General features: G+C 38.2%; 1 protein-coding gene across 1 annotated transcript; it reads left to right on the top strand.

Moving 5' to 3' along the window:
* Positions 1-13781: 13781 nt before the first annotated feature.
* LOC137234995 (putative nuclease HARBI1) lies at positions 13782-15185 on the top strand. Its single transcript, XM_067758262.1, has 4 exons — positions 13782-14164; positions 14205-14537; positions 14604-14748; positions 14806-15185. The coding sequence occupies exons 1-4, from the start codon at positions 13937-13939 to the stop codon at positions 15183-15185; spliced, it is 1086 nt and encodes a 361-aa protein (XP_067614363.1). The 5' UTR covers positions 13782-13936.
* The last annotated feature ends 3091 nt before the right edge of the window (positions 15186-18276 follow it).

The raw sequence follows: 18276 nt of genomic DNA on the forward strand, positions 1-18276 counted from the left end.
CGTTCGCATTGAGTCACTTTATGTGCTATACTACAGAGAGGGCACTTGGAATTTGATTTAACCTGTTTCATAACTGTCCCAGATTTATGAGTGTTTAGTTGAGCTTCTCGCTTGCTGTATTTTTCCAGAAGAGCAGGCGGACTTGTAACACGACATGCTGCTTCTGCCAAAGGGGACAGCCAACTCGAAAAGTCCTCTAAGTTAGGGTTGTTTAACCCCATTGAGTAAATTGCCCAATTGAGTTTTGACTCTTGAGAGAGCTTTTCTATAAATTCTTGAAGCAACAATGGGCTATTTAAATAACCACCGAGTTTGCTGGCATGAATTGTTGCTACTATATTTTTAATTGCGAAAGAGAACTCTATCAACATGTCGAGTCTGCCCTTTTGTGCTGGTAATTGGTGCGCTCTATCGATAAGTTGTTTGAGTATGTGCTCAGGGCGACCGAAATACATTTTAAGCGTGCTTATTATGTTCGGCACCATGTTGGGTAATACCAACAAATTGCGAACAACTTCTCTGGCTTTACCTCGCAAACACTTCTGAAGGCGAATTAAATTTTCGTTATGAGAGTAGCCCGCCATTTGAGTGCTTTGTTCATAAGAACTAATAAAAATGTGCCACTCTTGCGGATCACCACTGAACAAAGGCAAATCTTTCGACACACATTGCCGACATGCTATCTGCGCCATGGTTAAATTGTGTGTATCATTTGACGGAGCGGCATAGTTTGGCGAATGTACAGTAGTGCTTCGTAAGTTGGGAGTGGTGAGCGACGTAAAAATGTTTCGAGAAGCACTGTTACTATCTACTTGCGTTACCTGGTTGGCATCTGCTGCCGTCAGCGTTGAATTTTGGTGTGCAAACTGCATTGCTGTATGCACCGGTACTTCTTCATCTGTCGGTTGATACGCGCCTGACGAGTTGCTTTGTGCAAATAGTGTTAAAGGAGGATGAAATTCTGCATTGTCGCGCACATTAGTTCCAGACTCTTTTGTCGGGCCAACAACACAGGATTTGCCACTGCAAAAACCTCCAATTTCTGAATTTTCTTCAGCCTGTAATATTCGATACTTCTCTCGCAAATATTCCTCTTTTAAACGCATTGTCTCTTCTAGCTCCTGCAGACGGAGTAGTTTAAGTTTGCTGAGTGCCGGCAACTCTTGTGCGGCGTTGAGACCACCGCTGTCACCATCCGCGCTACACTGTGGACTTTGATCTACACGCGGTTGGGTATGAGTGAGGTTATGGTCATTCTCACCCTGCTCCGCCGCTTCTTCAGCGATTGCATTTAGCGACTCAGGAATACCATTAGACTGCGCCATTGTAGAGTGTATGAAGCGGTTTATATATCCACGAAATAAGATTTTTAAAGAATTGTTGCGGATCTTGCAAAATAATGAACCACTAAGTTTTAATAGCTGTGCTTTATTAATTCAGATTGCACTAGATGCTTTAAAAATCTGTAATACATATATATAGTGTTTCATGTTACATATTTATAATATTCAATTAAGCAACATGTTTTAATATATACCTTAGTTCTTCATATTAATTTCAATATTCTGCTGTCCTATGTAAAATAATGAATTTTCTGACTATCGCCTGATCGACGTTAAGAAGCAATGGCGAAATTATGATAAAGAAAATTAACGCAAAGAAGAATGGACAAGCGCGCATGATTGCATTTTCAGCGCATTTTAACAGAGTTGCTTTAATCGGTAACAGCTAACTTCCTTTTAAATACTAATTAACACTTTTTATTTGATACCCATATCGTACAAACAAATTCTAGAGTCACCCCTGGTCCAATTTTATGGCGATATCTCAAAAAGTCTTCCACCCATAGAACTAAGGCCCACTCCCTTTTAAAATACTTATTAACACCTTTCGTTTGATACCCATATTGTACAAACGCATTCTAGAATCACCCCTGGTCCACGTTTATGGCGACATCTCGAAAAGGCGTCCACCTATAGAACTAAGGCCCACTTCCTTTTAAAATACTCATTAACACCTTTAATTTGATACCCATATCGTACAAACAAATTCTAGAGTCACCCCTGGTCCACGTTTATGGCGATATCTCGAAAAGGCGTCCACCTATAGAACTTAGGCCCACTCCCTTTTAAAATACTCATTAACACCTTTCATTTGATACCCATATCGTACAAACAAATTCTAGAGTCATCCCTGGCCCACCTTTTTGGCGATATCTCGAAAAGGCGTCCTCCTATAGAACTTAAGCCCACTCCCTTTTAAAATACTCATTAACACTTTCATTTGATACCCATGTCGTACAAACAAATTCTAGAGTCAGCCCTGGTCCACCGTTATGGCGATATTCCTATATGGCGTGCATCTATAGAACTATGACCCACTCCCTCTTAAAATACTCTTTAATACCTTCCATTTGATACACATGTCATACAAACACATGTCATACAAACACATTCCAGGTTTACCCTAGGTTCATTTTACTGCGAGGTGTTTTTCCCTTATTTTGTCTCCATAGCTCTCAACTGAGTATGCAATGTTCGGTTACACCCGAACTTAGCCTTCCTTACTTGTTTTGAATATCTCGTTCCTAGCCCCACCTGGTGCCGATTGTTTTTCATATATCGCTTTCTATTCATGTATGTAATATATGTTTCAAATATGAGCCTAATCGGACTACAAATACGATTTTTATTAATATCTCAATCCTTGCGCCACCTGGCGGCGATTTTTTTACATAAGTCGCTTTTTAATTATGTACGTATTATGTGTTCCAAATATGAGCCAAATCGGACCACAAATTTTTTGAAATATTTCGATCCATGCGCCACCTCGGAGTTTTTTTTCATATTATTGCATTTTCATCGGGTTCTGAACTATATTCCAAGCTTCAAGCTTGTAGCTTATCGGGAAGTTACTTAAATTTTAATTACAAAATTCGTTAACAACGGTCGCGCAGCCGGCCTGTCAAGTCAAACTAAATAAAACCGTTTAAAAAGCTCTACTGCATGACTAGTTAAAATGTATTGAAATTTTATGGAGTTAGCAGCTTTTCATAATTTTGTTGAAGTTATTGATTTTGGGCAATAAACACATACTTTACTTTTACCGCCATATGCAGAAATCGTCTCTAATTCCACCATTATATAAAAGTCGAGTTAAGTTGAATACGGAGCTTTTAACGCATCGTCGACGATCTCGGTTTGTGCTCAAGTTATGGTGTTAATGGACTGAACTTTAATGATCTTAAATCATCGGCATTTGGTAAAGTAGGTACCGTGGAAAAAGTATCGAGATAAATTAGAGAAGTAGAAGTACTTGGAAAAAGCATCGAGTACGAAATATTAGAGAATTTTTGGAGAAGTTTCGAAACTATTCACTCAGTTGGTACCCTGCAGTCAAACCAACTAGTTGTTTACTAAAAGAATACTAGTTTGTCAAAAATTTCAACTAGTATGAGTTCTGTAATTTGCATTATCAACAAGTGGTATTTTTAACATGGTGATGTAATACGATAAATCAGTTGCCAGTCTATGCATCACAATCATACCCATTGTCTTTACAGCTTTAAGTTAACTTACAGCTTAAAGTTAACAATTTTTGCAATTTTTTGAGAATTGACTTTTCTCTCGTTTTCTGTTGCAGGGTTTTTACCTTTTTATTTCGTTTTTTGTTTGTTTTTCTGTTGGAATGCAGGCATAAACTCAGATGACATGATGAAGGCTCGTGAGTATCCCCTTTGAAAGTGAAAATAAGCTTTCGTAAGTGAAAATTGTCCCGCCCATCGAACGAGTGACTTCTCATGTCAACTAAAGTCAATAGTTCCATGGAGGAATTGAACCACTTCGATTGATATCACTCGGACCACCGAGTGAACTGGAATTTAACCAATACGACAGATTTAATACAAAGTGAACGAGTTTTATTATTTCTTAATTTTTTACTTTCCTGTTCGTGTAGAAGAAGATCGTTTATGTCCTCGTTAGTGCGCTCCCTGAAGTTTGCTAAATCCTGAAAATTTATCATAGCTGTCCTATCCAGAAAAGCACCAGCTGGCTTGCGCTTTAAAACGAAATATATCGTGTTATTATACCTATCCACAGTTATTGCGACGCGTTCTTCAGGTGCTAAACTTAGAAATTCAACGGAAAGACAGTGGTATATTTCAATCAAGGTAGAGTGTAGCCTTTCTACCTGACAATTGGCCTCACTTCGCTGCGTTGGCGTTTGGTATATTCCTATCCCTAAGGACCTGATATAATTTAATACAAGTGGTGACAAAAATATGCGTTCGTTGTCCATGACTAAGGCTAGTGGCACTATAAAATAATGCACCGCCATCGTTGGGTTCATTCGCAAATGAGGAGATGACTTACTTTTGATTAGGAAGAGCTTAGCAAATTTGGTAAATTTGTCGATACAACTCAGATATTTTTGTCGTTCAATTTCGAAAATATCGATGTACACTCTGTACGCTCGCAATTCGCAACCCGCCTAAAAATTATTTGATTTCTGAACACATTTATCGGTGCCTCTGCGTGAGGTATGAGGTCAGAGCTATCCTGCTCTGCGGAGTGCATGGTACCCTCTGAAGCAGTATCAGTTTCAGATACCGCGTCAGCTATAGTATTCGATGGTTGCGCAATTATGGAGTCGGTGAGTGCGTTCACTTCCGTCTTGAGACGGGAGAGTGCATCAGCCACTACATTTTTGTACCTGGCTTGTAAATTAACTCCCAGTTATATTTCTCTATGCGAGCTTTCCATCGCTTGAGCTTTGCATTGTAATTGCGATTACTCAAGGAAAATGTCAAAGGTTCGTGATCAGTGTAAACCCTAATTTTCTTTGCGCCGTAAAGGTAGGAGCCAAATTATCAAGTGAGCAAACAATAGCTAAAAGCTCTTTTTCATTCGTAACGTAGTTTTCTTCGGCTTTATTTAGAGATCGCGTTATATAAGCTATCGGTTTACAATCGCCTATTGATCCTCGTGATAGTACCGCGCCAATGGCGTAGTTCGATGCATCCGTTGTCAAATTAAATGGTTTGGAAAAATCTGGAAATGTGCGTGGGCTTAGTTCTATAGGTGGATGCCTTTTTGAGATATCGCCATAAAGGTGGACCAGGGGTGACTCTAGAATTTGTTTGTACGATATTGGTATCAAATGAAATGTGTTACTGAGAATTTTAAAAGGGCGTGGGCCTTAGTTCTATAGGTGGACGCCTTTTCGAGATATCGCCATAAAAGTAGACCAGGGGTGACTCTAGAATTTTTTTGTACTTTATGGGTATCAAATGAAAGGAGTTAATGAGTATTTTAAAAGGGAGTGGGCCTTAGTTCTATAGGTGGACGCCTTTTCGAGATATCGCCATAAAGGTGGACCAGGGGTGACTCTAGAATGCGTCTGTACAATATGGATATCAAACGAAAGGTGTTTATGAGTAATTTAAAATAGGGGGGGCCTTAGTTCTATGGGTGGACACCTTTTCGGGATATCGCCATAAAGGTGGACCAGGGGTGACTGTAGAATTTATTTGTACGATATGGGTATCAAATGAAAGGTGTTAATGAGTATTTTAAAAGGGAGTCGGTCTTTGTTCTATAGGTGGACGCATTTTTGAGATATCGCCATAAAGATGGACCAGGGGTGACTCTAGAATTTGTTTGTATGATATGGGTATCAAATGAAAGGTGTTAATGGGTATTTTAAAACGAAGTTGGCCTTAGTTCTCTGGGTGGACGCCTTTTCGATATATCGCCATAAACGTGAACCAGGGGTGACTCTAGAATTTGTTTTTACGATATGGGTAACAAATGAAAGATGTTAATGAGTATTTTAAAAGGGAGTGAGTCTTAGTTCTATAGGTGGACACCTTTTCGTGATATCTCCATAAAGGTGAACCAGGGGTGACTCTAGAATGCGTCTGTACAATATGGATATCAAAGGAAAGGTGTTAATGAGTATTTTAAAATGGAGCGGACCTTAGTTCTATGGGTGGACGCCTTTTCGGGATATCGCCATAAAGGTGGACCAGGGGTGACTGTAGAATTTGTTTGTACGATATGGGTATCAAATGAAAGGTGTTAATGAGTATTTTAAAAGGGAGTGGGCCTTAGTTCCATAGGTGGACGCCTTTTCGGGATATCGCCATAAAGGTGGACCAGGGGTGACTGTAGAATTTGTTTGTACGATATGGGTATCAAATGAAAGGTGTTAATGAGTATTTTAAAAGGGAGTGGGCCTTAGTTCCATAGGTGGATGCCTTTTCGAGATATCGCCATAAAGATGGACCAGGGGTGACTCTAGAATTTGTTTGTACGATATGGGTATCAAATGAAAGGTGTTAATGGGTATTTTAAAAGGGAGTTGGCCTTAGTTCTCTGGGTGGACGCCTTTTCGATATATCGCCATAAAGGTGAACCAGGGGTGACTCTAGAATTTGTTTGTACGATATGGGTAACAAATGAAAGATATTAATGAGTATTTTAAAAGGGAGTGAGTCTTAGTTCTATAGGTGGACACCTTTTCGTGATATCTCCATAAAGGTGAACAAGGGGTGACTCTAGAATGCGTCTGTACAATATGGATATCAAACGAAACGTGATAATGAGTATTTTAAAAGGGAGCAGGCCTTACTTCTATAGGTGGACGCCTTTACGGGATATCGCCATAAAGGTGGACCACGGGTGACTATAATGTGTTGGTACGATATGGGTATCAAATTAAAAGTATTAATGAGGGTTTTAAAAGGGAGTGGTGGTAGTTGTATATGTGAAGGCATTTTCGACATATCGACCAAAATGTGGACCAGGTGACCCAGACTACCATCTGCCGGATACCGCTAATTTATTTATATATGTAATGCCACAAAGAGTATTCCTGCAAAGCTTCCAAGGGCTTTTGATTTCGCTCTGCAGAACTTTTTCATTTTCTTCTACTTAATATCGTAGGTGTCACACACATTTTACAAATTTTTTTCTAAAGTTATATTTTGCGTCAATAAACCAATTCAATTACCATGTGTCATCCGGTTTTTCGTATTTGGTATAGAATTATGGCATTTTTTTCATTTTTGGTAATTTTCGATATCGAAACAGTGGGCGTGGTCATAGTCGGATTTCGACCATTTTTTATACCAATACAAATTGAGTTCAGACAAGTACGTGAACTGAGTTTAGTAAGGATATATCAATTTTTGCTCAAGTTATCCTGTTAACGGCCAAGCAGAAGGACAGACGGTAGACTGTGTATAAAAACTGGGCGTGGCTTCAACCGATTTCGCCCTTTTTCACAGAAAACAGTTATCGTCCTAGAATCTAAGCCCCTACCAAATTTCACAAGGATTGGTAAACTTTTGTTCGACTTAAGGCATTAAAAGTATCCAAGACAAATTAAATGAAAAAGGGCGGAGCCACGCCCATTTTGAAATTTTCTTTTATTTTTGTATTTTGTTGCACCATATCATTACTGGTGTTGAATGTTGACATAATTTACTTATATACTGTAAATATATTAAATTTTTTGTTAAAATTTGACTTTAAAATATTTTTTTTTTAAAGTGGGCGTAGTCGTTCACCTATTTTGTAGTTTTTGTTAAACATACTGTAACGAATTTACTTGCAAATCCTCTTATTTCAAGTTCTCTGCTGAGTTCGAATCATTAAACTGTTGAATAAATAACTCCAATATGTAATAATGCAAAATGGCCTTTATTAAATTACTTCACAATAACGCTCAAACTGTGCAACGAATAGCTTGCTTAATAAAAAACTTACTGATAGCTCAAATGAAACTCTAGTATTCAAAATAATACTGCTCTTGCTCGCTAGATAGCGCCTTAATCGAAATCTCAAATCAAATTGAATTCCAGCGCCTCTACAATTGTTGCCTTTTATACTCTTTGATTTCAACGTTCGCATCTTCTAGGCGCTTCCAGAATCTAATAGTCCATCAGCTATCAAACTTCTCAGCTGCAGCTACAATTGCACAATTTTATAGCTTTTCTCATTGCATACTTTCAGGAGTATCTCAGATATATGCATGTGTTTGTGCATTGAATCTCCGCTGCCCGTATACGTACATGGTACATATGTGTAGACGCAATTATTGTTTCGTTTATGTAGATGCATAATGATTGAATTATTGATGTGAATTCGCGTCACTGCTTAGCATCGGCTTAGAGATAGCAGCACCCCTTAGTTTTGCTAATATTCGTAACACTGCCCTCCACCTAAGTCTGATCGTCCCGATCAGACAAACCTCTCGATCTAAACGCTGCTAGCTTCGCAAAATGTACCACTCTTCTATTTCGTGATTTCCCAATTGCTTGTATGCGGTAGATGACCTCACTGATCGTCTTCACAACTCTGTACGGGCCTTCTCAACTGCACCGATATTTGGATGGAACACCTTTCCGCCGGTAAGGGTTGTATAGCAGTACCAAATCTCCCTCCCGGAAATCTTCCAACTTATTTCCCTTGTCGTACCTGTGTTTCATCTTACTACTCATTATCCTTGATCGTTCCCTCGCACTCTGTTGCTTGGCCAATGAACTACTTCGTAGAGCTTGCGCTTGACGGATTGGCTTCTCATAATCAGTATCGTTGCCACGTTTCACAACAGTATTGCGCTCCGGCTTGAAACTACCCTCGCATTCTTTCTCGGAAATTCGTTGCTTCGCTTTCCTGCGTCTTTTAGGTTTTGTCAATGCCAGTGTTTCTCTCGCAGGTACTTTTGATTTTGTTTTATTTGGCCCATTCGACCTTTTAACCTTTGCCTTTGACTTCCGTGGTTTTTTCGAGTCTTCTCCACCAGTACTCGATTACTACTGAACCCTTTCTCCAACTTGAAGTTAAGTGGTATATCCTGGTTGTCATAACGCATCACCCTTCTCTGCATATCGATCTTGATGTCATGGTCAACCAAGAAATCCACTCCCAATATGACTTCTTCAACGATCTTCGCCACAACGAATTTGTGTAGAACCGTGACCTTTCCAATCAAGACTTCACATATCACTTCTCCCTGAACTTGGTTATACTCGCCAGTGACCGTACGCAACTTTGCTCCAGGTAACGTTTTTATTGTCCTGTTTACCAAGTCAGATCGGATCAAGGAATGAGATGCACCCGTATCTACAGTCTTTACACGTTCTTTACCATCCACATTTGCAACACAGATATCACAGGGCATTCAATAGCTGGATCTAGCTCCCGATCTCTACCTCTTACTCGCTCTTGCTCATCTCCTCCAGCTTTGCGTTTACACACATTGTTCCCACATTGTTGGAACTATTAGGACCAAGATCGCAATGACGTGCAATGTGACCGGAATTCCCGCATTTGAAGCATTTGATAACTTTTTCACTCCGCTTTTGCGATCCTTTCAGCGCCTCCAATATTGCGTCTACCCACTCTGGCCTTTCTACTTCCACATTGTTGGAACTATTAGGACCAAGATCGCAATGACGTGCATTGTGACCGGACTTCCCGCATTTGAAGCATTTGATATCTTTTTCACTCCGCTTTTGCGATCCTTTAAGCACATCCAATATTGCGTCTACCCACTCTGGCCTTTCTACTTCCACACGGCGTGCTTTGAAAACTGACTTACACAGACGCGACGCTGTTTCCTTAATCAGAGCTTGTGACACCGTTTCTGCGAATGTTGGCTTTGGGTTTGCGTATGTAGCTCGCTTTGTTCCGACGTCCCGTATTCCATTTATAAAGCTCTGAATCTTTACCCGTTCAGTGTATTCCACGGGTGCGTCAGCATTCGCTAAATGTGCTAGCCGTTCAATATCCGACGCAAACTCTTGCAATGTTTCACCAGGCCTCTGGAAGCGGTTCAGCAACTCCATTTGGTATATATGTCTCCTATGCTCAGTTCCGTATCGTCTCTCTAGAGCGCCCATCAATGCTTCATAACAGTTTCGTTCGCCCTCTGGAATGTTTTGTAAAATCTCAGCTGCAGGCCCTTTCAGCACCATGAATAGTACAGCCACTTTATCTTCAGCATTCCAGTTGTTCACTGTTGCGGTCTTCTCAAACTGTAGCTTAAAGACATGGAAAGGAACAGAGCCGTCAAAAGATGGAGTTTTTACCTTCGTATTTCTCGCTGAAGCAGCCGGCCGATTAAGTTGCAATTCCTGTATACGACCTCTCAACGCATCCACCTCTGCCTCGAATTTTTCTTCAAACTGCGTTTTCTCGTCCATACGCGCTTTGAGTTTTGATGATATGCGCGCCTCTTTTTCTTTCAGTTGTGTTTCCATCCTTGATGTAATCTGTGTCGACATTTCTGAAATACGTGTCTCATGTGATTCCAGCTGGGATGCCATATATGTCTTCTGCTCTTCAAATTGTGATTTTATACGGCTTTCCTGCGATTCCAGTTGGGATATCATATACGTCTTCTGTTCTTCCATATTCGATGTTATTCGTGTCTCTTGGGATTCCATCTGTGATGACATATACGTTTTCTGTTCTTCCAGTTGTGATGAATTGTTGGTGGATATTTGTGATGACATTTCTGTTATGCGTGCCTCTTGCGCTTCCATCATGGATGTTACTGTCGATGTTTGAGCAGTTATCGCAGCCAATATCATGTTCAAGTCTGCGATGTTTCGTTTTTGTCTTCAATTTTTGTTGCCTCCTCGCCATCAAGATGAAAGACATACTCTTCCACATCAATTCCTTCGAATTGCATTGCCTCTCGTAGTCGTGCCTGAAGTTCGAGTTTAATGCCGGTTGTATTCAATTCACGGTTCTCCAACTCCTTTTTCAGTTGCGGGATCTTCAATTCACTTAGCTTTGCCATGTCCTTGTTGTCCTCTGGAATTTATTCAACAATTCTTCTTCTGACACCAATTGTAACGAATTTAAATGCAAATCCTCTTATTTCAAATTCTCTGCTAAGTTCGAATCACTAAACTGTTGAATAAATAACTCCAATATGTAATAGTGCAAAATGGCCCTTATTAAAGTACTTCACAATAACGCTCAAACTGTGCAACGAATAGCTGCTTAATAACCAAACTTACTGATAGCTCAAACGTAACTCTACTATTCAAAATAATACTGCTCTTGCTCACTAGATAGCGCCTTAATCGAAATCTCAAATCAAACTGAATTCCAGCGCCTATACAATTGTTGCCTTTTATACTCTTTGATTTCAACTTTCGCATCTTCTACGCGCTTCCAGAATCTACCAGTCCATCAGCTCTCAAACTTCTCAGCTGCAACTACAATTGCACAATTTTATAGTTTTTCTCATTGCATACTTTCAGGAGTATCTCAGATATATGCATGTGGTTGTGCATTGAATCTCCGCTGCCCATACGTACATGGTACATATGCGTAGACGCAATTATTGTTTCGTTTATGTAGATACATAATGATTGAATTATTGATGTTAGCATCGGCTTAGAGATAGCAGCACCCCTTAGTTTTGCTAATATTCGTAACAATACATACAGTAATAGGAGGAACGTTCCTGCCTAATTTCATCATGATATCTTCAACGACTGTCAAATTACAGCTTGCAAAACTTTTAAATTACCTTCTTTTAAAAGTGGGGGGTGCCACACCCATTGTCCAAAATTTTACTAATTTTCTATTCTGCATCATACGTTCAACACACCTACCAAGTTTCATCACTTTATCCGTGTTCGGTAATGAATTATCGCACTTTTTTGGTTTTTCGAAATTTTCGATATCGAAAAAGTGGGCTTGGTTATATTCCGATATCGTTCATTTCAAATAGCGATCTGAGATGAGTGCCCAGGAACCTACATACCAAATATCATCAAGATACCTCAAAATTCACTCAAGTTATCGTGTTAACGGACGGACGGACATGGTTCAATCAAAATTTTCTCCGATACTAATGATTTTGATATATGGAAGTCTATATCAATCTCGATTCCTTTATACATGTACAACCAAATTTACGCAATCAAAGTTATTATACTCTGTGAGCTCTGCTCAACTGAGTATAAAGAAGTATATTCGCCAAAATAATGTCTTTGATGCTAAAGGCACACTATGAGGCTAATAAAGCGGTATGTTGGCCGGAATTGTTATTATACTTTTAGACTCAGTTGAGCAGAGCTCACAGAGTATATTAACTTTGATTGGATAAAGGTTGGCTGTACAGGAATAAAGGAATCGAGATAGATATAGACTTCCATACATCAAATTCATCAGTATCGAAAAAAAATTTTATTGAGCCATGTCCGTCCGTCCGTTAACACGATAACTTGAGTAAATTTTGAGGTATCTTGATAAAATTTGGTATGTAGGTTCTTGGGCACTCATCTCAGGTCGCTATTTAAATGGATATCGGAATATAACCACGCCCACTTTTTCGATATCGAAAATTTCGAAAAACCGATAAAGTGCGATAATTCATTACCAAAGACGGAAGCTTGGTAGGTGAGTTGAAATTATGACGCAGAATAGCAAATTAGTAAAATTTTGGACAATAGGCGTGCCACCGTCCACTTTTAAAAGGTTATTTAAAAGTTTTGCAAGCTGTAATTTGGCATTCGTTACCTCTATTAAAAAAAATTTTTTTAGTAAAATTTTAACAAAAAATTTAATGTCTTTACAGTATATAAATAAATTATGTCAACATTCTACTCCAGTAATGATATGGTGCAACAAAGTACAAAAATTAAGGAATATTTCAAAATAGGCGTGGCTCCGCCCTTTTTCATTTAATTTGTCTAGGATACTTTTAATACCATAAGTCGAACAAAAATTTACCAATCCATGTGAAATTTGGTAGGGGCTTAGATTCTAGGACGATAACTATTATCTGTGAAAAAGGGCGAAATCGGTTGAAGCCTCGCCCTGTTTTTATACACAGTCGACCGTCTGTCCTTCCGCTCGGCCGTTAACACGATAACTTGATCAAAAATCGAAATATCTTTACTAAACTAAGTTCACGTACTTATCTGAACTCACTTTGTATTAGTATAAAAAATGGCAGAAATCCGACCATGACCCCGCCCACTTTTCCGATATCGAAAATTACGAAAAATGAAAAAAATTCCATAATTCTATACCAAATACGAAAAAAGGGATGAAACAGGGTAATTGGATTGCTTTATTGACGCAAAATATAACTTTAGAAAAAAACTTAGTAAAACGAATGTGACACCTACCATATTAAGTAGAAGAAAATGAAAAAGTTCTGCAGGGCGAATTCAAAAGCCCTTGTAAGCTTTGTAGGAATACTGCTTTTGTTATTACATATATAAATAAATTAGCGGTACCCGACAGATGATGTTCTAGGTCACCCTGGTCCACATTTTGGTCGATACCTCGAAAACGCCTTCACATATACAACTACCACCACTCCCTTTTAAAACCCTCATTAATACCTTTAATTTGATACCCATATCGTACAAACGCATTATAGAGTCACCCCTGGTCCACCTTTATCTCGAAAGGGTGCCCACCTATAGAACTAAGGCCGAATCCCTTTTAAAATACTCATTATCACCTTTCGTTTGATACACGTATTGTTTAAACGCATTCTAGAGTCAACGCTGGCCCATCTTTATGGCGATATCTCGAAAAGGGGTCCACATATTGAACTAAGCCCACGCTCTTTTAAAATACTCATTAACAGCTTTCATTTGATATCCGTATCGTACAAACAAATTCTAGAGTCAGACCTGTACTGCGATTCACTAACTTCTATAACGATTTTCAGTATTGATATAATATCATAACGATAATTTTAACGAGTTTGCTATTTAGTAACTTATCTTTATTTATAACTCGATATAGAACAATCAGCTGTTTCCTATAACGATTTGACAAGAGACTTATATCGTCGGTTTTGTTTTTCACGCTATAGGTGGTTAAGATAATTTATTAACAAAATTTATTAATATTTTGGTGTTTTCGTGTTTCAAACAATAAAAATAATGGCATTTGAGTTTGTAGCGAATAATTTAACGCAAAATGTAACAGCGTCGAGTGCATCAAGAATAGATAGGCGCTTGCTCAGGGATATCGATGATCCTTTTGAGCTTGAGCATGCAGAATTCAAAAAACTGTACCGCGTATCTCCGGATATTGTGATGGGACTTGCTGATCGGCTACATGAAAATCTAAGAGGACAGAGGATCTCAGCAATATCGGAAGAGAAACAGGTAAATTTGCAGTGTCCTTACTTACTAGATATCTTTGAAGGTTTTGTGTGCCTTACGTTTTTATGCCACTGGATGTTATCAACGGCCTGTAGGAGAACAGTGGGGAATTTCGATGAGCCAGTCTTCCATCAGCCGATGTATCCATAGGGTGACTGATGCAATAAATGAGAAAGTGCTTTTCGGCGAAATCAAGTTTCCTATGACGCAGGAAGAACGACAAGCTGCCAAAGAGGTATTTTCGTCAGCACCTGCGCCCTTCGTTGGAGGAACGATAGGAGCGATTGACTGTACGCACGTTTCCATTTTAGCTCCAAAAGTTCATGAGGAAGCGTACGTTAATCATCATGGATATCATTCCATAAATGTGCAAATGGTAGGTTAACTAATTTAACTACTTAATAATAAAGTGCATTGCTACGTGATTTTTACATTTTTGTAGATATGTGACCCAAATTTAAAAATTTTAAATGTGAATGCCAAGTTTCCGGGAGCACGTCATGACGCATATATTTGGAGTAGTTGTGCAGCTCGGCGAGCAATGCAGAGAGCCCATGAAAATGGGAATCGTCATATGTTTTTAATAGGTAATATCTATTGATTGTTCTTATTATTTTTCATAATTTGAAATATGCAACTTTCAGGTGATTCTGGGTACCCATTAGAGCCGTGGCTTATGACACCACTACCGAACCAGCCTGAGGGTACTCCCAAGTTTCGATATAACGAGGCTTTATGCAAAGCTCGAAATCCCATCGAGAGACTCTTTGGTGTTTTGAAAGGAACTTGGAGATGTCTTTCACGGCAAAGAGTTCTTTTTTATGAACCGGGCTTCGCCGGGAAAATTGTAAATGCTTGCTCAACTTTACACAATATTCGTTTGCGTGAGCAGAGCTTTGAGATTGATGACATCGACCCAATTTTGGTGGAACATGCTGTGACCAACTCAGAAGAAACCTTTAACTCGATATCTTCAGCTGGAAAACGGGTCCAAGAGAGACTCATAGCAAATGTTTTCTCCTGAACAATACTTATATTTTTTTTTTAATTTTTGAAATTTTCACCAAGTTTTGCTGAAGCTAAATTATGTTCGATTTTTTAAAAGTTTTGCGTTCGAAACTTTGTATAAAAAAAATCACGAGGTCCGCTGGAAAAAATTCCCAAATATCAGAAAGCCATTCAAGTGGATTAAGTTAAGACATTATTGTATAAAAATTTAATAAGCCACAAAACTGCATACTCAGAAAAATTCTAAAAACTCTCAGCAAAAAGTGGTAAGTTTTCATTCACATTGTTAGTGTTACATCGTGATATACTTGAAAAAAGAATATCGAAAATAGTTTCAGAAAAACTTGGTGAAACTCCAAAAACCCTGTGACGAAGACTGATGTCCATGAGTATTTGCGCAAAATTAATTTTTCTCCTCTAACACAAGTTTATACTCTATATTTTTTATTAATTCCTGGACGTTTTTTATTTGTATAAAACCTTAAAAATTAAGTCATAAAAACGAGAGAACATAAGATAAAAATTCAGTACAATACATATCACATGTTTTTTTTTATTAAATATACACGTATGTATATATACGCTAAATCAAAAAAAGATCCAAAAAACAAAAAATCCAATTATAATATATATATTTTTTCTTTCAAAATACATAAAATATCGATGGACACATTAAAAAGCCAAAAATGAAACAAAAACTTCATAACGCGATGTGCAATGATTTTTTGTCAGCCTTATGATAGGTATTAGAAACGGCGTTTAAAATGTATGGTTTATTCGAGTTGATATAGCTGATTGCAGATGGTGCCACATCAAATTCTAGGGCTAACCGCTTCCCTTGAACACCTTTGTCAAGCTTTTGCAAGATATGAACTTTGGTTTCCAAGGACAAAGTATTTTTCTTACATTTATTTGGCATTTCAGCGAAATACCTTTGCTTTTAAACAAACAATGCCAAAACACGTGTACGCGCATTTCACACAAAAACTAACAAAAACTGTAAAAAAATACGCTCAGAAATTAGAATTGAAAATTCGTGTAATGTATTGAAAAAGTTGATTCTAATTCTGGACATTTTAATTACTAAAGGTTCTAATTTTTGAGCGACTACTGTATAGTACCTATAACATAGAGTTACGGTCAATAAAATAGAATCAAAATTCTAAGTGATATTTTTGCAAATAGGAACCACATAAATAAAAATTTAAAAGTTAACACGAAGCTCTAGAAAATTAATCGAACTTCAAAAAAATGTCATCAACATTTTTAACTTTTTATTCAGAATTGTTAGAAAATGTAGTTTTGTATCTCATTCAATTTTAGGCAAGGAAGTGCAAGTTTCATGACCGTAAACATTTCCGTTGATTTTTTAGAAACTTTTTTGCTAAGGGTGTTGCGTATTTTCTTCCATATAACAGATGAACAAAATGTACTTTTCAGGGGAAAAAATTAGCAACACCCTTAGCAAAAAAGTTTCTAAAAAATCAACGGAAATGTTTACGGTCATGAAACTTGCACTTCCTTACCTAAAATTGAATGAGCTACAAAACTACATTTTCTAACAATTCTGAATAAAAAGTTAAAAATGTTGATGACATTTTTTTGAAGTTCGATTAATTTTCTAGAGCGAGTTAAAAAAAGAGAGTTAAAAAAAAATCAAAACTAAGCTAAATACTAAAATACTAGTTTATAGCCTATCAGACAGCCGGTTAAACGCATCCGACCACTTTCCAATTTCTTTAACAATTGCAAACAATGCCTCGTTCTGCTTCGCTTGCATTTCAATTAGCTTGGCCTCATTTTCCAATCGTTTGGTCTCATTTTCTGCCAGTATCTGTTGATATAGGGAGAAAAATGAAAAAAGTTTAATAAATAAATTTTTTATAATGAATTATTGTTTCTTACCCTGTGTGTTTGAGCCTGCACTTCAGCGATTTCTAAAAATCGCCGCGTTTTGTCGGCTTCTGCGTCAGCACGCTTACTTTTTAAGCCCCTACGTTGTGTTTGTGCGGGGGTAGCAGAAAATGCCCTAGACCCTCTCGAGTGATGAGCGGACGGTGTTGTAGCCATCCCACATTCAACAGCCTCCTCGTCATCATCAGCTTCTTGCTCCTTATTTTTCCTTTTTGAACCCCTGCGCAGTGTTTGGTCGGGGGTAGCGGACGGTGTTGCAGCAACTACACATTCTACAGTCGGAGTCACCGCCTCCTCGTCATCGTCCTCGAAAATCAAACCCAGCTCCTAATTATAATAAAAACAAACAAAATAATTCGGACACATATATGGAAATAAGTGTAAAACTATAACTTCACCTCTTCTTCTTCCATTGTATCCGGGCAATCGTGTGAGCCTTCAACATATTTTTCCCCAATTAAATTTAACACACGCATCTCCATTTCATTCGGCGCCGGGACGGTAATTGGCCGATTGCCTGTTTGGGCTCTTTGCACATTTCGGTCCCGAACGCGGTTGCTCGTGCGGCCTTTTAAATCGCGCCACACCTACTTCCAAAGAAATAAAACACGAAATATAGACACATTTATGAATAAACATAAATATCTCCGAAAAAATCAAAGTTAAAAGTGAATTCTGATAACACGATAAGTCTAGGACAAACATCGGCTACAAATATTTCCTGACAGAAGTAAAATTTTTATTTTCCACCTTCGGATTATTGATACCGTGGTAAAAACGTGTCTTTTGATAGCTCTCGATATTTTTGGACGTTTTTAAGCAGTCTACCACAGTCCTAGACTTACCGGAATCACTAAATTCTTCGTTTGAATTTTCACACAATATTAACTTTTCACCGCAACACATTTATGTATGTTTTTGGGATTAGCGTACAAGTTAAATGTACATATACTATCCACACATATTTGTACATAAGAACCAAACACTAATATGCAAACAAATGGCCGAACGTAACTTTGTCAGCGCTTTCCGCTATTCACAATATTTAGTGGAATCCCGTTCTCACCATGCTATGATTATTCATAAATTGTCTCACAATTTGCGATTCCATTTATGTATCACAAGCACTGGTTCCTCATGACGGTTTGTATGTTGCTATTTTTTACTAAAGAAGTACTTACCGTTTGCCATTG

Source organism: Eurosta solidaginis, chromosome X (assembly GCF_040869045.1).
Source record: "Eurosta solidaginis isolate ZX-2024a chromosome X, ASM4086904v1, whole genome shotgun sequence".
NCBI lineage: Eukaryota > Metazoa > Arthropoda > Insecta > Diptera > Tephritidae > Eurosta > Eurosta solidaginis.